The 20,074-nt window shown below is 45.0% G+C and overlaps 1 protein-coding gene across 1 annotated transcript in view; it reads right to left on the bottom strand.

The window, feature by feature from the left end:
- ACE2 (angiotensin converting enzyme 2) overlaps positions 1 to 20,074 on the bottom strand; it is a 637,108-nt gene that overhangs the window by 360,382 nt on the left and 256,652 nt on the right. The window contains exon 6 of the mRNA XM_078657651.1: positions 13,958 to 14,066. Coding sequence (XP_078513777.1) covers positions 13,958 to 14,066 — 109 coding nt within the window. The remainder of the gene's footprint in view (positions 1 to 13,957; positions 14,067 to 20,074) is intronic.

Here is a 20,074-nt window from a genome sequence, read left to right as displayed (position 1 = left end):
GACCCTTGAGGTACTGTGAAGCGCTGTACATCCAGCATCTGTCAATAACTTCAAGCGCTGCATCAGCGAGGTGCTGTGTGCCCAGGACCTGAATTTGCTGCCTGGCGCTGTGTCAGAAGGCTCCCTGAACTGGGGAATAGCCCCATTGGCCTCTTCAAGTACTGGAACTGGGCCAGGGCCCCCCCAAAAGACACCGCGGGGGCCTCAGCTAATAAAAGTTAACCCCTGCCTGGGGTACAGTTGCATGCCAGTTAGTGTAGCCCTATTCATGTTTATGGCTGAGTAATGCAGCGTTTATTCTCTCATGAAATGTTGAGCCTTTTTATGGGGTACTTACCTAATGGAATGTTTTATACTCCTGCCCCAGTGTTCTAACTTCTACCTACCAACAGGGATACTCTTGAATACTGAAATGTTTTATCCCTGCGTCAAGAACTGCAGAGCAAGGAATTAGTTAATTGTGCATGTCTAATGAAAGGTTTTGTTCCAACCTGAAAATTCCTGCTCATGTGCCATTGTCTAACTGGTTCTTAGGCACAGGGTTTAGATATAATTAATGGAAGGTTGATCCCTGCTTGAGGAGAATGTTATTCTGGGTAAATTAAATGTTTAGTCCTACATAAGGGGCTGTTATCTTTAAGCTGCAGGAGCTAGGAAAACATTATTACAAGCCCTGCCGATTCGAGGAGCTTGCTGCGCAAAATTGCTAATGGGGCCTGGGTTCTAATGACCTGTTTATTCCTGATTAAGGAAATGGTTGCTTCTGCCAATTGAATGGTTTATCCTCATTCGAGGCACTGTTTATTCCTGCGTTTTTGGAAATGTTATTGCTGAGAAATGCAGTGTTTGTGCTCCTAATGAAATGCATAAGGAGTTAAGGCTGTAGTAACTTTGGAATTGCCTTAAGGAAATGCACATATTACAATAGGCCTATTTATTACTGCCTTATTTGAGGGAATGCTCTGCATAGGCCCAATTAAATGTGCAGGTCTGAGTCATGAAATGGTTGATCTATTATTAAATGTTTACACCTGCTCAGAAAAGTGGTTACTAGCATAATGAGATGCTCATCCTTGCTGGGTACCTTGTTTTAGAATGCTTAAGGAGATGGTTAATCCTGCACAAGGGGATGTTTATTCTTAATGAAATGTTTTCTCCCACTTAGTGCTGCATTTACTGGAAGCCTACAGTTACCTATTCACATGTTTACTGCTGTGTAGCGGAACGTTATTTCTTTCCTGATTGGAACACTGAAATGTACCACTGAAATGTTGGTTCTTGTCAAATGAGCCGCTTACTCTTGGCTAAGTGCCTGGTTATTTTTCCTGAAAAGGTTTAAGGAAATGTTCACCCTTGCTTGGTGAGAAGTGGGTAATATTCCTACAGATCTAACATGATGTAATGTCATTTAGTTGCCTTTTGTGATGTATTCCTTACAGGTGCTGACAAGAAGCAAGGACGGTCAGGCCTGTGGTTATCTACACTTGATATTATCTAATATTCAGTATTTATCTTATATTTAATATTTATTCACCTAGTATTTATTGCCAAGTGTTGAAATACATGTATTTGAAAGGAAAGCTAATAAGGTAATAATACTGTGAATTCTTGATTACCCTGACTCTGCTCAATATATAAAAGTTATTTAATTTTTATACATACTCACTGGAGTGGCGTCACTCATTGCGTGCCCAGTTTTCTGTCTCAGTGGTTGCGTGTGCTGTATGGTCGCTTTGCACATAAGCTTTCGGATGCCTACCCGCTTGTGCCATGCTACCCTCGGGGAGCTGGTGACCCCAGTTCCAACATATTGGTGTCGAGCGGTGGGATCCAGGACCTGTGACCATGCAGCACCCTCCAGTGAGACAGGGTGCACAGCAATTAGGCTACACACCTATTGTGTGGGCAAGCCTAAGTAATTGACCCCTCCACTGTCTAGCCTGTAGAGTGTATCAAGATCTGTTAGACCTAATCCTGTCACCCACGTCCTGGTATATTTTCCCAGATTTATCTGAGTCCCCACCTGGCATAATGGAGTTTTGTCAGGGGATGGGGGTGCCTGTTGGGCGGAGAACCGGGAAGAAGGAACTCCGTACCGCTTTGAGGGCATGGGTAGGAGCCCACCCAGAGGGGAGAGGGGATGGGTAACAGGAGGGGCAGGTCACACCCAGGGAGGCGGGCACACCAGGAGACCCAGGCCTACTCAACATTGTTGTGTCTGACAGTGTGCTACCGGGAAGATGTTCTGGGGCAGGGAGTAGATTATCTGGGGGGTGTGCGTTGTCAAAGATGCTAGAGCACGAGAGGGAGAGTGAGAGTCTTGCAATGGATGAAAGGAAGCTGGTGCATAGGCTTCAGCTAACAGAGTTAGAGCTGGAAGCCTTGGAATTGTGTGTGCCAGGTACTTCTAATGGTGGCAGTGTACCCGAGGTTCGGGGTTCAGACCAGTCACAGGGTGTAGAACCTGGACTGGGGTTTCAGGTTCAGGAGTTGCCTGACCTGGAGGGTGGGGTACCGGTAACTAAGGACCCTACCGGTGTGACTCCCAGGGGTACCTCTCCGGGTAGGAGGGTGCGGAACTCTGGGAGGGGGTGCAGAGGGAGGAAGGACTCTCCTCTGGCACCGGTTCAGCCACAGGGTGCAGATCCCGGGTTGGGTGGCCAAGTTCAGGGGTTGCCTGACTTGGCAGGAGGGACCTCTGTATTCAGAGACCCCCCAGTGGTGACTCTCAGGGGTACTACTCCAGTTGGGAGGGTGCGGAACTCTGAGAGGGGGTGCAGGGAGAGGGAGGACTCGCCCCTGTCACCAGTCCAACCTAAGGGTTTAGACTCTAGGTTGAGAAGGAGAGTGGTCCAAAGGTACCACGGGCCTGGGGCTACTGCCCCCCACTCTGAGAGAAAGCAAGGGCCAGAGACTTCTGGATTGTCTAGAGGTCAGTCCTGGCCGCATCCCACTAGGGAACACCAGTGGGGTGGTTTGACTGGTAAAGAACTGGCGGATGCCATTGAAGTAACGGGCCTGCGTCCACCTTTTTCCGCCCCAAGCAGGGAAGCCCATCAAGGTGATGATCGGTCTACCCTGGCTTTTGGCTGGGGGGAGACGTGTAGGACTTGGCCCTTTCCCCAGAATTTTTCGTTTTTTTATTCCTTTAAATTAGGGTGCCCCCTATTGTAACAAAAGGGTATAGTGCTTGTGTAGTGAAGAAAGCCCTGTGCATGTCAAACTAATGTTAAGGTGCAGGTGCTTACTTCCCCTAACATGGCCGCCACTGACCCCTGCTACTGCAGCGTGGTCTTTGTGGGCGCATTCTAGTAGTCAGGAGCTGGCTAGAACCCTCAAACAATGTATCCATACTAGCCTGCCAGCCTGTCCATAGCCATAATGGTGGAACCTCCTAGAACCTCCTGGAACCTTCTGGAAGAGGTGAGGTGGCACCAACTGCCACTGCCAACTGTCAACTGGGACTAAATAAGGAAAGGGAGGGAAACTTTCCTGTCAGACTGAGGGAGCACAGACCTGGGGGTGAACCTACGCAGGAGCTTTAGGCAGTGGGGCCTAGACAGGGACCTATGACACTGGTAGAGACAGAGCCTAGGTGCTACCTATCAAGTGTTGAGGGATCCTGAATTTGCCCCCCTGACCTGGCCCGGCGGAAGGGGAACCCCAGGTCTGCTTGAAGGGAACTGGCTGAGGAGACTTGATATCAACCATCAACTTCAACACCCCCCCCCCCCCTTTCCAGGAACCCAGAGACTGCAATTTACAAGGGCGCAAGAAATATAAAGCGCCAAGAAGAAACCAAATCAGCACAGGACTTTTGAGAAATCAACCAGGTATTGGCGCTGTAACACTACCTGCGCTCCCTGACGCCACCTGGGATCCCTTTTTCTGGATTGCCACTGTTGTGTGAACTGTCCTGTGGAACCTGCTGATCTGACTCCAACTAATATAAACTGCCTGCTGGCAAAGCGCTCTTATTCCCTGGCGCTAGCACCCTGCACTACCTGTCCTGAGGAAAGTGCCCCACTGAAGTGAATGCTAAGCGATATCTCTGCGTAGCGCTAGCCTCCTGAACTGCTAGCCTGACTGAATTGCCTGAGGCTCAAGCACTGTAACTGCCTGCAGAAGCGCTAGAACCCTGAAGCGCTATGACTGCCTGAAGGGCTGTCCTGCATCATTTGAACTGGCTAATTTACTTCAGCTTGCTGAATTGGACAGAGCGCTGTGTCCCAGGCGCTATCCCTCCGATCACCTGCTGAAGAGCTGTGCCTCCTTGAGAAGCGCTTATGTCCTGCAGACTGTTGGGCCCTGAAGCGCTATACTCTTAAAGCGCCACGAAGCTCCTGGGCGCTATTCCTGCCTGAAGCGCTTTTGCCCTGATGAGCGCTGACTCTGCCTGAGACGGCTGTTGTGCCTTCAAGCGCTGTCGCCCCCAGAGAAGAACTGCTATTCGTGACCTGCTGACTGAGCCCAGCGCCGTGAAACCCCTGGCGCTAGGCCCCTTTGAAGAGCGCTGTGATGCCCCTACAACTGACACCAGAAAGCCATTACCAGCGCTGTTACTGCGAAGCGTTGTGAACCTGAGAGCTCGGCTGCTGCCTGGGGACCTTTGAGGTACTGTGTAGCGCTGTACATCCAGCATCTGTCATTAACTTCAAGCGCTGCATCAGCGAGGTGCTGTGTGCCCAGGACCTGAATTTGCTGCCTGGCGCTGTGTCAGAAGGCTCCCTGAACTGGGGAATAGCCCCATTGGCCCCTTCAAGTACTGGAACTGGGCCAGGGCCCCCCCAAAAGACACCGTGGGGGCCTCAGCTAATGAAAGTTAACCCCTGCCTGGGGTACAGTTGCATGCCAGTTAGTGTAGCCCTATGCATGTTTATGGCTGAGTAATGCAGCGTTTATTCTCTCATGAAATGTTGAGCCTTTTGATGGGGTACTTACCTAATGGAATGTTTTATACTCCTGCCCCAGTGTTCTAACTTCTACCTACCAACAGGGATACTCTTGAATACTGAAATGTTTTATCCCTGCGTCAAGAACTGCAGAGCAAGGAATTGGTTAATTGTGCCTGTCTAATGAAAGGTTTTGTTCCAACCTGAGAATTCCTGCTCATGTGCCATTGTCTAACTGGTTCTTAGACACAGGGTTTAGATATAATTAATGGAAGGTTGATCCCTGCTTGAGGAGAATGTTATTCTGGGTAAATTAAATGTTTAGTCTTACATAAGGGGCTGTTATCTTTAAGCTGCAGGAGCTAGGAAACCCTTATTACAGGCCCTGCCGATTCGAGGAGCTTGCTGTGCAAAATTGCTAATGGGGCCTGGGTTCTAATGACCTGTTTATTCCTGATTAAGGAAATGGTTGCTTCTGCCAATTGAATGGTTTACCCTCATTCGAGGCACTGTTTATTCCTGCGTTTTTGGAAATGTTATTGCTAAGAAATGCAGTGTTTGTGCTCCTAATGAAATGCGTAGGAGTTAAGGCTGTAGTAACTTTGGAATTGCCTTAAGGAAATGCACATATTACAATAGGCCTATTTATTACTGCCTTATTTGAGGGAATGCTCTGCATAGGCCCAATTAAATGTGCAGGTCTGAGTCATGAAATGGTTGATCTATTATTAAATGTTTACTCCTGCTCAGAAAAGTGGTTACTAGCATAATGAGATGCTCATCCTTGCTGGGTACCTTGTTTTAGAATGCTTAAGGAGATGGTTAATCCTGCACAAGGGGGTGTTTATTCTTAATGAAATGTTTTCTCCACTTAGTGCTGCATTTACTGGAAGCCTACAGTTACCTATTCACATGTTTACTGCTGTATAGCGGAACGTTATTTCTTTCCTGATTGGAACACTGAAATGTACCACTGAAATGTTGGTTCTTGTCAAATGAGCCGCTTACTCTTGGCTAAGTGCCTGGTTATTTTTCCTGAAATGGTTTAAGGAAATGTTCACCCTTGCTTGGTGAGAAGTGGGTAATATTCCTACAGATCTAACATGATGTAATGTCATTTAGTTGCCTTTTGTGATGTATTCCTTACAGGTGCTGACAAGAAGCAAGGACTGTGGTTATCTACACTTGATATTATCTAATATTCAGTATTTATCTTATATTTAATATTTATTCACCTAGTATTTATTGCCAAGTGTTGAAATACATGTATTTGAAAGGAAAGCTAATAAGGTAATAATACTGTGAATTCTTGATTACCCTGACTCTGCTCAATATATAAAAGTTATTTAATTTTTATACATACTCACTGGAGTGGCGTCACTCATTGCGTGCCCAGTTTTCCGTCTCAGTGGTTGCGTGTGCTGTATGGTCGCTTTGCACATAAGCTTTCGGATGCCTACCCGCTCGTGCCATGCTACCCTCGGGGAGCTGGTGACCCCAGTTCCAACAGTGGGTTTTGCCTGTTTCACAAGTTAAAAAATACCTTCCCACCCATATTCATGAAAGGAAAGTCAGCACCCCAACTACGGCTGTCTTTTACTACCTACTTATAGCCCTGGGGGCTCTGCTTGCATTAGATCCCATGGTACACTTGCAACTCAGTGCTCAGCTTGTAGTAAAATAAATGCCAGGGTCCTAGTCAGGAAGACACTGCAGCTTTCTCCACCCACGAACTCTGCCAGCGCGGCCAATGACAGTATCAACACAACTACTAACCATCATACTCCTACACGTGTGACAAGCAGACTATTCCATGCCCCTCCACCTATATGAATGGCTTGGGCGGCAGATAATTGTCATTTATAATGTATACTGAATTAATAAACAACTGTGCTCATCTCTAAATTAGACAGACAGTGCCACCATGTAGCAGACTGTCATAAGCGCCAGTGTTGCCAAAGAAATGCCAGTGTGAAGTACCGAACACACACCGGCTCAAGTTAAACACTGTCACTATTGACCTTTTAATGTTAAAATGCGGGACAGAGCAGTGATTAAAATTAAAAGGCACACAAACGGATAGCTAATCTGTTAGATGGGGAGGCAAGCAGTGCAAAGTAATACACACAACAAAGATTACATTTAATGATCTCTAAAACCATGGAAAATTGATTGCAGATGATTCCCCTCTAGTAAGCAGCAAGTGGGTCGTGAACGCGAGCGCGAGCCACATACCCCAGCAAACAACTTCCTGCTAACTCCCTATATAACTCCTGGATCCTGAGGACTAGCGCGAAACGATCATGGTTGGCAGTGGGAGAGCGCACCCAGTGAAATACTGCAGCCGCCGCCACAATAATTATTCCACAACGGATATTGCAACATTGCCTCACACTGCCAACGGCCGAGGAAGGGCATGGGTTATGAGCGTGCCCTGTGCCCTGAGCGGTAGCAAGGCAGGCAGTGAGGCAGAGGATTGGCGGCAAAAACTGTAGCTCGGGGGTGCAGGAGATCCAACTCTGGAACCAGCGGCAGCACCTGTGTGGAGCCTTTTGCTGCAACAAAACAACCTGAACCGGAGTGGCATATTAGTTTATCAGGAAAACAAGTGGAACGTTTGCCTCACCTCTGTCTGTGTCCTCCAGTTTGAGCACGCATACCGATTACACCGCCCAGTACACACTGCGCCAGAGGAGGCGCCACGTATTTCCCGCGCGCCAGGAGGCGCTTAAGTGGTGGTCAGGGCTACTGTCAGGGATCCCACAGCGTGAAGCCCAGGTCCGTCCACGCCAGTCGGAGCCCGGAGGAGACTGGGCTGGGCCCACCATCTTTCATCTGCTATTTGAGTTATAAGGTACTGTTGTTTCCATCTTATTTCTTGGAGCTACAATTTTAATATTTTTTAAACTTATTGTTGAACTCAGTCTATCATACCTTGAAAACCCCATTTGAGGATTAAAATGAGCAAAAGGAAGATTTCAAAGGAAAAGCAAGGGTCTGGACATGTTGGGACCCTTGATGCATTTTTGACGAGGACTGAGTCTGTATTTGCCTATGAAATAGAATTAACGGAGCGAGGGCTCTCTTTGGACTCTCTTATTGCTCAAAAACATTCCTCTAGAGGTGGAAGACACGTATCCACTGATTACTCGATTTCTGGGCAAACCATAGGTGAATCAAGCACTACTATAGTCACATTGCTGGGAATAGCTTTACCCTCTAATGTAACATCTGTAACACTTGAACACTCTAAAATTACTAAGGAGCAGTTTCCGACTTTCTAGGCTGAAGCTAACCATACACATCAAAGGTCTAGGAAAAGAAAGGCAGGTGGTCCATTAAAGCAACAAACATTGAAAAGAGCTTGCATAGAGAAACCGACTGGGAGCGAGGAATTGGACTCAAGTATCCCCTTACATTCAAGATCCACTAGATCTACAAATCAGAAAGATGTCACTATTAACCAACCAGATTTGGGGAATGATCTTGACTTGCTGAAAAGAATTGAGACTATGATGACTGTGCTTTTAAATCCTATAATGCATAGGTTAACTCATATAAAGGGGAAATTGTATTCTTTGGAGGCAGCCTACCTATTGAATCAAGTGTCTCAAAATATTGCTGACCCGATAGATGATGCAAGGCTTGTCCCCCAGTCAGGTAGAATGACATCTATGGTGTGTCTAGTGGCACCTGACTAATTGGGTTCTGCTTGTGACTCAGCAAAGAAGTTGAGAGTTAGTATACATAATAATAATCACCATGTTCCAACCCAATCTGCCATAGCAAGATCTGGCACTACCAGGCTTAATATTGAGCCAAAAGCTTCTAATGGGGCTATAAATACCAACCCTCATGCTAATCAGTCCACTATCCCTTCCCTTTTACAGGATGGAGCTATGGCACCCAGCGGGGGGCAGGGGGGCTTATCACCGGCATGTAGTAGTTGAGAAACCTAAGCAAAGGCTAGATCTTCCTCCAGCAGCCTGTCCATATGTCATAATTCTAGCTAACGTCCCTGAATTAAAGTCAAACTTAGCAGAATCTACTGAACAGCTAATTCGTAAGTCTCAGCATTGGTTATCCAATTGTATAGGTACAAACTCTAATGCGCAAAACATATTATTATGGCTAGGAGGATTAACAGGGCAGGAGGAGCTCCTAGGGCCATCAAAGGTGATTGCATGGTACTAAACTTTGATAACCAACATATAGTGGGTGAGCTATTAACTAAGTTAACGAGTACTCCATCACTCTATTCTGAAATCTGTGCCCTCCCTCTCTGTTTCTTTTACAAACCTTACTGGCCACCTCACAGTTCTTGGCCTATAGCCCTCAATGCTTGGAACCCTTTTTATTTTCAGTCAAATCAGTCTCTCCCTCCCTTGGTTTCACCTTTACCTCTTACTAATTGGTTTGCTGCACTGGGAGGCATGCCTATGTGTGATTGACTGGATGAACAGAGTACTATAGTCAATGGTGAGGGCCATATTCAATTGTTAAATGGATCATTTATGACTACTACCCCAGCTGTAATTTTGCAAGAACAAATAAGTATACATATAGGTAGTCTGAATATGTCCCTGACACAGATGCAACAAGAGAATACTCCAGGGTCTGCTGTGGTAATGACATGGAATATTGCTGGTTATAACCAAAAAAGATCAAATGTTGAATGGTTGTCTTTACTTACATCTAAAGATATAGCATGTTTACAAGAGACATGAGAACTTGAACCAATATATTTGAATGAGTATCGCTCATTTCAAACTCCTGCTATACCTTCACCAGCTGGTGGTGCCAAGGGCGGGTTACTCACCCTACTTTCTGATGCTGTCCCTCTCAAAGTAAAGTCTTTTTTAAACACATTGCCATACTATCACATTATTTTATTAGAGTATCATGTAGATAAGTATTGGCTCCTCATTCATTTTTATAATAATAACTTTGGAAGCAACCAACCCGCAGTACTAGCCCCCCTAGAAAGAGATATCGAATGTTTGTAAAATAAATGTACTAAACCTTGTAATATAATTTGGCTTGGGAACTTTAACGCTCACCCTTTTGATAAGATAAATTCCCTAGTATGCGGAATGTTGGATGACGATGGAGAGAGCGTATCCCATTTTAGTCACTCGAAGTACAGTAATGCTTTAAATAGATTATTAATGACAAATAATCTTGTATTTTTAAATGTGTCTGAAAGTCGAACTGGTCAGTTAGGATATACTTTTTTAAATCATTCTTCTTCCTCTACCCTCGATTATGTCTTGGTTCCTGATCCAATAAGCGGGCTATTTTCTCATTTTGAGATTCATTTTTATGCTTCTAGTGACCATGCTGCTATAACTTTCCTTATCTCCTCCCTAATGAAAAAAGAACCTACTTTCAAATGACATGTAACCCCAGTAATTGCAAGAAAGAATGGAATTAATTTTAAGTGGGAGAAAGTAGATACTGGGAGGTTTTTGGTGAACCTAGTCTCCAGTCGATTCGAGGAGATAATGATGTGTTTAGATTCTATTCCTAATGATAACATGGTCTCAGCTTTTGGGTTGATTTTATCGGAAAGCAAAAACTAACTTAATTTGTGTTATATGCATGAATTCCCTAGTATTTGGAATGTTGGATGACGATGGAGAGAGCGTATCCCATTTTAGTCACTCGAAGTACGGTAATGCTTTAAATAGATTATTAATGACAAATAATCTTGTATTTTTAAATGTGTCTGAAAGTCGAACTGGTCAGTTAGGATATACTTTTTTAAATCGTTCTTCTTCCTCTACCCTCGATTATGTCTTGGTTCCTGATCCAATAAGCGGGTTATTTTCTCATTTTGAGATTCATTTTTATGCTTTTAGTGACCATGCTGCTATAACTTTCCTTATCCCCTCCCTAATGAAAAAAGAACCTACTTTCAAATTACATGTAACCCCAGTAATTGCAAGAAAGAATGGAATTAATTTTAAGTGGGAGAAAGTAGATACTGGGAGGTTTTTGGTGAACCTAGTCTCTGGTCGATTCAAGGAGATAATGATGTGTTTAGATTCTATTCCTAATGATAACATGGTCTCAGCTTTTGAGTTGATTTTATCGGAAAGCAAAAACTAACTTAATTTGTGTTATATGCAAGGGTCAGTCCAAGAAATGTCGTTGGTTTGATGAGGACGGCGATAAATCTTTAAAAAATCTCCAGATGGCCTTGAAATCTAAACCTCGTAACTTACCTTTGGTTAAGTTTTTGCGGCAGGCATATAAAAAAGCGAGGGTACTGTGGCTGAACCCCCTAAAGGAAGAGTGGTGGGAACATTTGTAATAGGCTGCTTTATTAAAAAGTTTGCAAGCCTTTTGGTCGGTTATTAATGCATCTTTTTTAAGAGATGAACATTCTATTTCAACAGATACCCATTTTGAACAGGAGGAATGGGTGACACGTTTGAAAATGTGTTTGGATCTAATGAGAAGATAATTTCTCATGCAACCCCTGCTACCTTAACTGGGACGAGCAACATGGTTAATGTTACACTGGAAGAAACTAAGTATGCTTTAAACCAGTGTAAACTTGCAAAGGCACCGGGACCTGATGGTGTCCCAATTGATCTGTTTCTGGATAATCAGGATCTCTGGGCCCCACTTCTAACAAATGTTTTTAACTAAATTGCCCATACTGCTGCTCCCTCATCATGGAAAACAACAGTAATTGTGCCTATGTATAAAAATGGGGTTAGGTCAATCCCAAAAATTTATAGACCTATATCTTTGATAGATTCCACTGCAAAACTAATGGGACGCCTGGTTTTAAATAGGCTTGAGGAATGGGCCCGGGAAAAATGTCCTGTATATAACTGACAAAATCTGTATGGCGCCAATCCTAATGTGGAACTCGGTATGGCGGAAGGCGACTCTCTCTCTTACAAGAGATATTATAAATTACGTTTTGAAACTAGATGGTGTGGGTAATGTTAGTTGGCTACGTTATGTTGAATCTACATTAAAAGCATAATGACTACACCATCTCTTTGTTGACCCTATATCGTGCCAGTCTATTTCTAAAAAAGATCTAAAAACTCACTTGTTGTCTAGTTTGCAAGCAAGAAGGAATTTTACAAATAGTAAGTTATCGACAGTTAGAGCATTCCTGAAGGCCCGAGTATATTGCAAATAGAGATGAATTCAACATATTTATCGTTCGTCACTAATTTACAACACAGGTATATATTGGCGATGTTAAACGTGGGTCGTGCACGTCACATTGATTTCACTAGGGAGCATTTATCTCACCGGGTCACCTTGCCAGCAAGATATTTTTAAAGGGAAGCACAGAAACCCAAAATATTGGACGTTTACTAATTAATAATGTAGCAAACTTTACAAAATCGACTTTACTGAAAAATGTTTCTCTGGGCCGTGCTAGGGCAATTGACAATGCGGTCAAAGATGCAAGATCTGTTTATGAGAGGTATATTTCATCTTTGGATAGCAATCAGTCAGTCAGTCAGAATAACTTTATTTTGCCATCACAATGAAGGCATGAAAAGTATACTACACATAAAACATTTCAATATTGCAACAGGCTTAAAACACAAAAATTACACATTTCCAGTAGCAAATAAATGATAAAATACAATGGTCTCATTAAAAAATATATATATATATAATTCATAAACACAAGCAGTTATTGTGGCAAGTCAATAAATCAGTTCTTATATTGAGTGTAAAATTCATCGGATTAAACGTCTCTTTTGTAAAGCTGATTAAAAGAAAGACACTACTGAAAAACATGTAAAGGGGTCGGATAATGTCTGTGAAAAGTAAAGGGCCACACAACACTGTTTAAAATTCATTTTTTGCAACCGGGGGACAATAAACCTTTTTCTTTCATCGCAGTAGTATTTGCAGAAAAACAGAAAGTGTTAATCATTTTTGATAGATCGATCATCACATGTACAAAAAGGGAGAGCGAAGGCTGCATAGATGTTTCGTGGGAGGCCCAACATCAAGGGGATGTCATTCACCCGAAATCTCACCTATATATACCTGTGTTGTAAATTAGTGACGAACAATAAATAAGTTTGCCAAAATATTTCCAAATACGAAAAAATCTTTGCATTGACCTTATAGTTCTAGTCTTAGCTAATGCTTGTTCCCTTTCATAGATATCTTTCATAAGAGCCATCTATTCAAAAAAAGTAGGAGGGTTAGGCGAGATCCATTCTCTCGCGATACAGAGACGGGCAGCGACAAATACATTAGATATAAAGCTCCTAATACCAGCATTATCACATATTTTGAATCCCAACATAATCTCTTTAATGGTAAAAACTAAATTAAATCCTAAACATTGTCCAGTATATTTGATTACTTTCCCCCAATAATCAGATAACATTGAACAAGTGTGAAACATATGTAGGATATCTTCAGCTCGTTGGCCACACTTAGGACAGCATGTTCTATCTTCGCACACTTGCAAACTTCGAAAATATTTTTAGAAAATAACGTTTCTCACACATTACGTAGGTCAAGAGGAGGAAAATGTTTTGTCTTAAATTCTTGTCTACCTTTTTAAATAAGGATTTTTTTTTTTTAAATGGTGGTTGCATTTGAACACTCATGAACTATGGTACGCCCGTTTGATGCAGGGTAGCACAAAGTAGCTCACAGCGCGTTGCTCTGGAAAGTAAATACCAAAACAATACTTTACACCAGAGTGTATCGGTTTTGTGATGCTAACCCAGCACAAAGTATTGGTAAACTAGGGCCCAAGTGGGAAGGCAATTCTCTGATTCTTTTCTAAAATGAATGGAAGCTTGATTTATTGACCCCGATTTTAACAATGACTCAACAGGTCTATTAGGATATGAAAAATATTGTTCTTTTTAAAATTGCACATATCAGTACCCTTTCCAAATACATTGTTTATGTCTATGAATACAATCTGTAAGGAAATTGGTTCAATCTGAATTATATATCAATACAGATCAAATGCTATGAAAAAAAATTCGTTTCACATTTGTCTAAAAATCACATAGAATGAAGACACTTTAAGATATTCTTAAATTCCTTACCGAGTAAATGTGCGGGCAGGCATCCAGTTTCATCGATATATTCAGGGCCATAGAAATCACGCAATTTGCCCCTCACATAGGCATGAAGTTCCTTGTATAGTGGTTGTATCTAAACAATTATAGAAATGATATGTTATTTTGTAAACCTGTCCATTAATGAAAACTATCTTTAAAAGTCGCATCTTCCTCCCAGCTTGAATCACAAATAGCTAAATTACCACTCATCAGTACACCATCATGGTTCCTACATTAAGTCACCATTTAATTGCAGTAGCAGCTGGCATGACTCGCTGGGGGGGGATCAGGTGCAGGGGGATCGTGCAGGGAGAGGGGGATTTCAACTAAAAAATAAAAATCTACCTTTCCACCGGGTCCCACGTCTTCACTGTTCCTGATCTCCGGCGCCCGGCAGGAACAGGAAGCAGGCAGCCAGGCTCCCTCCGCTCAGCCAATCACAATGCTGCAAGCAGCGTTGTGCTTGGCCGGGATGGCACCCAGCCAGGGGCTAATGGGGTAGCAATGTTCTCCATGCAGGCGGCAATGCAGAAAAGGAAGAGGTGTGGTGCAGCGGCCAGGGTGCCTGACTCCAGACTACGGGGTTCAGGGTTCGATCCCCGGCGCAGGCGGCAGGTCAGCATAGCACCATGTGACTCTGGGGAATAGCACGCTTAATCTTCCCGAGGGCCCCAGCGCTAGGAAACCACTTCGGAGGTAGCTGTGCGCTTTACAAATACAAGGTTTATGCAGCCGGCATGGAGAATGGCAGAGTGCGCATGACTGGTTTGGGTGGCCCGAGAGGGCCGTCCAATCAGTATTTGCACACTCAGGAGTAGGCAAACCACTCTTCCCATGCCCTGCTCAAAGAGCAGAGCAGACCGCAATGCAAAGCAAACATAGAATGATAATAACTACAAGTTATTGCCATTTTATGCTTTGGCTTTCTCGCACTGCAAGAAAGCAGTGGGGCGACGCTCCTCTGCCTTAGTGGAGGAGCTGCCCCTGTTTAATTGTAAATCTTCCCAGCCTTGGGTAGGCATTTCAGGCAGTCTGGCAGCCTGTTGCAGCATCTGGGACCCAAAAAAAACCCACATCCCACACACTGGCCCTATCAAGCTAACCCATATGACAGTGCTAGACTGCCCGAAAAGCAAGTTCACAACTGAATCTACCACTTTGGTCACCCCAGAAAGTTGAGTTGTATCCATTAACATTTGTCAGACTCAGGGCCCGATTTAGAATTTCGGTTGTGTCGTGAAGAGGGGTGTGGCAGTGAACCAAAGTGCACTGCAGGGTTTTGCAAAAGCACATTTTATTGTCTTCACTCCTTATACCAAAATGCAGAGCCAGGTTCTCCTTGTGTAATGAGGTATAACAGACGGTGCACCTACTGTCAGGTGACATGGCGGATTACTCCACAGCTCTGCAGCCCAAAAAACAGCGGTGGGATTACGGCATCAGCTGATTAATGCATTGGCATTTGCTTAAAAAGTGCTTTTCTTCAATTGTGGCACTTGCGCCTATTTTGGGGGAAAACACTTGAATATTAGCTATAGTACATTCAAGCAGCCTCATAAATTGTCCTTACTCATTTTTTTTTTTTTTTTTTAAGACCAACGGTCCCAAACTTTATTTAGTTTCACAGATAAGGTAAACAGTAGTCACACAGTGTCATAACAATAAACCACTACTACAAGCGGTACTCTGCTTTCAGTACATAATGACATGCCAATGAAATATGAGTGAAAATAAACAGTAGCCAGTGGCAATGCATTAGTTCACAAGTAGCGGTGCTAGGAAATGTCTCGTGCCGCAGCGCCTGAGGCTCATGGCACTGCGCTAGGACCAGGGTGCTGTAAGAAATCCGACAGTCATTGCATTAAGTGATGTTCCCTGTTCAGTACAGTAGCGAGCTGGAGCAGGATCGTGTCCCCCGCCGTCACATGGATTGCTGGGCTTCCGCTGCCTGTACATGAAAACACCCAGTTGCCATTGTATGATACGGAAACAGGGAGGGGGGGGGTCGAGCATTAGCACGTGTACAAAATCAACAGTCTCTGCGTCAACCAAAAGGTATAACTGGGAATTAAAAGAGGAGGGGGAGGGAAAAACATTTCAACAACTGCTGGACTAGTGTATGTGCACGTGGCAATGTATCTTGAATCCTAGCTGCGTGTGGTGCACCCTGTGTGGGCTGCGCAGGGGCGGGGGCGATCGAGGGTGTGGTGTCGCCACGGCCGCCGGGCGGGGGCGGGGAGGGGAGGGAGGGGGCAGCGGGGGGGGGGAAGGGGAGCGGCGGGGAGCGGCAGGGGACATCGTTCATTGTGGAAGATCTCGGTAGGCGGGGCTGGCGGCAGGGGGGGAGGGAGGGGGGCGAGGGGGGGTGTGGCAGTGGGGGGGGGGAGGACGCGGCAGCGGAGAGGGGGGGGTGGGGCAGATCCTGTGTCCCATAGGGACAGCAAGTGACAGGGCCCTTTCTATTCCGCGTCAGGCTGGCATTCTATACCGGCCCGGGCGCATGCCCCGTGGTACGCGATCAGGGCAGCGTCCCAGTCTTGGGCGATCGGGTATTTCCGCAGGCCAGTGGTCTCCTCTCTGTGTAGGGACACACTCTCCGCACTGGCCCAGTTGCTAAAAGAGCGGAGCCAGTCTGCAGGGCGCGGTGGGTTGGCGTTTTTCCACCGTTTCGTAATGAGGCGTTTAGCTGTAATGAGGCCTAAGTCCCAGAAGCGTGCCCGCAGCTTGGTTTGCTTGGTTCTCCTGTAGAGCCCCAGTAGGCATACTTCCCACGTCTTGGGGAGAGTTTCGCCCGATAAATTGTCCTTACTCATACCTGTCTTTTTCCCGTCAAAGAGTCCTTTTGAAGTGCACAGGAGAGCCTGGCTCTCCCTTCCAGTGTGTTTCCCACCCAGCTCTCAGGAATGTGGCAATCCACAAATCTGTTTGTCAGGCTCCTCCACGTGCCTTTTCAAGGCACTGGGTTTCTAATATGGAACCCATAGGGCTTCATGTAATGTACCACTCAAAGGCACACATAGCACAGACAGATAAACAAACTGAAGTACTGGAGGTTGATCTGTGCTACATGAAAGCTGTCCTGCTCGAGGGTGACCTCGCCAGAGAAGAAGGTGGGTAAGTGCCAGAAGCTCTGCCTGACTTCTTCACGCAAACTGCAGTACTCACACCACTGCTGCTGCTCACCTGGACCCTGCCTGCAATGCCTTGTTCCCTCACTCCATCTGATCTGAGAGGGGAGGGTGAGCCCCACATACCAAAACACCATCTGTGGGGGTATGCACTTCAACAGCTTTCCAGTGCTGGACCGCTGCTCCTACCTACCTGGCCTGACTCACTGTCAGCACTACTGTCCAGAAGCGGGCCACATCCTGTTCCAACGGCAGCTGCCTCTAGTGAGGTTCCACACGGCCATTCTTTCAGGTGGGAAGTGCCATCTGCAGACAGTGTTTGCCTCTGGCTCACAGCACTCTGGAAGCATTAAGCAATGCCGGAGACCCCTCTCTCGACAATGACCACAGCTCGCTGTGCAGCATGGCTGCCAATCCTCCCATGCTCATAGCACACAGGCACGCCAGAAAGGGCGAGAGACAGAAATTAAACTCAGTGTGCACCCCATTCACTAGTTTTAAGGCTTAAATTGACAGGGCCAAGAGAGTACAACTAGCAAGTAGTGATTGCTACATTTGAACCATTTCACGTGTACTAAGGGGCATACTCACGAGTGGAGCTGCTTCGCTCTTGCACCACGCAAGGTGGCGCAAAAGTGGGGCTAGTCCTAAATGAGATTTATGAATCCATGCAAGGCCACTTTGCGAGGCCCTTAGTAGCTCCATAGATCTTGAGTAAAGCAACGCAGTGCACATTGCTGTGTTGCCTTACTCTGCGTAAGGGATGCGTTCCATGGGCGTTGCGTGGGTGATCCTACGCAACGCCCATGGTTTTTGGCGTATTTCCAAATTTACCAGCATTGGTAAACGTGGACAAAATCTAAATTAGTTCCTTAGTCGTACTAATAGAGCTGGAATGTCTGTAGTTTATACTTCCCAATCTCTACGGGAGGATTCCCAAGCTTTCCCCTTGGCACAGTAATCTGGGGAGTACTGTGGAAAAAGTATCTTTTTGGTCTATCCCTATAGAAAGTGGGTATTCTCTCTGCTTTTGATGCCATGCATCCTGTTAAAAAAAAATTGTGGGGCATGTAGAATATGACAGGTGACTCGTGGGTACGTCAGATCCACAGAGGATATGGAGTCTGATCGCTTAGCAGTGGACTACCCACCATAGTAAGGGATTCGTAACTATATCTAAACTTTGAGGACAGTTACCAGTAAGTTGGTGGCACTGAAGGCAGAAAACTTTGCCACATTGGTATGCTGATTATTTCATTCACTCTGCAAACTTTTTAGCAAACTGCCAAGGCAGTTGGTATTGAAAAACAATGACCCTGACTTGCCGGGAATTTTCTTCCAGTGAGTGGGCATGATTTGTTTTTTTTCCTGTCTGAAGCCAGCAGTCTTTCCTGGTGGTTTTAAACAGGAAAATATATGTCAGATCGATTGTGCTAAATAGGGTAGACATTCTGATTTACAATGATTGACTGCCCAGTGGTGGATGTCCCATTGGTTAAAGTTTTCCTAAAGTGAAGCAATGTGAGTCTTTGCCATTGGAAACCTGGGCCCTGATTTACTAGAAATGATGCAATGCAGTGCAACAAGTAATGATGCTAAACAGTATTGCATGAGCGGGAGAGAGTAGAACAGCACTAATTCTACTATGATGTGGTGATGTTCAGCTCTCTCCTGCGCTGGCACACATTATGTTGCATGCCCCAACGCCTTGTGCTGTGCTGCGAGGGTGTCTACATTGTGGTAAGCATATATTTTTGTACTGGCCGGGGAACCTTCCTGTTCAAACATGCTTATGTTAGTTTCTCTTTTTGTATGTGTGGTATAGAAGGGTGTGGTATAGAATGCAGAACACATGCAAAGAGGGAAAACCAAGGAGAAATGAAAACATTTCTCCTTGTTATGCCTGCCTCAAGGAGGCACAGGATGTGGTGCAAATCCCTGTCTACAACTATATGTTGATAAGGATTTGTGTCAAAAACCACTGGTGGTCCATACGGAACACCCATACCTCACACGTGGAAGGCCCGCTTGAAGCAAAATAATGTAATGTAATGCAACACATAGTGCATTTTTATGTTACTTTTGGTTACAATTCTATACAATTTGTGGTTTACATTGGAATGTAAATACTAACACAACACTTTGTGTCAAGTCTATCTTAAAAAAGTAACAAACGTCTTTGTAAATCCGGGCTCTGGTACTTTGCCCATCCCTAAATGTGGCGGGCAACATAAGTTTGTCAAGAAAAGGCATCTCTCACCTTTTGCTAATGCTCTGCATTGGCAAAACTTTAAACAACCTTATTGTCAAATAGGCTGTTGAGCTTGATATCATCATATCTATACTAATATAATAAAGAGAGAGCCCAAACCTTTGAGGCGGGTAATCTCAGGAACCATAGCACCAATCACAACACCCGATACAGCGTTGGAAAGGGCAGTTGCAGCAGAAGGACATAGGCTATGCAGACGCCCACCATATACATTTAAAGGTAAAAGAACCGTGCCAGCAAAGTAGTCCCTTGTGGGCGTGTCTGCGTTGTGCTGTGGGGGTGTGCTGGGGGCGTGACAAATGCTGGGGGCGTGTGGTACGTTCCGCCCTTCATGCCATGTCTCATATCGTGTGCTAATCCCACCCTGCTCCCTTTTAAATACCCGTGCACCTCATAATCATAACCCACCCATACTCCTTAATATACCCCAACACCCTTAAACACTAACCCATCTTAACCCTATAAATATACCTTGTACCCCAAAACCCAAACCTATCCCTAAACCCTAAAAATACCCCTGTACCCCAAAACCCAAACCTAGCCCTGAACCCTATACCCCTGTACCTAAAAACCCAAACCTACCCCTGAACCCTAAAAATACCCTTGTACCCCAAAACGCAAACCTAGCCCGGAACCCTAAAAATACCACTGTACCCCAAAACATCCCTGAACCCTAAAATACCCCTGTACCCCCAAACCTAG

Source organism: Lissotriton helveticus, chromosome 8, assembly GCF_964261635.1.
Source record: "Lissotriton helveticus chromosome 8, aLisHel1.1, whole genome shotgun sequence".
Taxonomy (NCBI): Eukaryota; Metazoa; Chordata; class Amphibia; order Caudata; family Salamandridae; genus Lissotriton; species Lissotriton helveticus.
The sequence above is the reverse complement of the archived record's forward strand: the minus strand, read 5'-3'. Positions and strand labels throughout refer to the sequence as shown.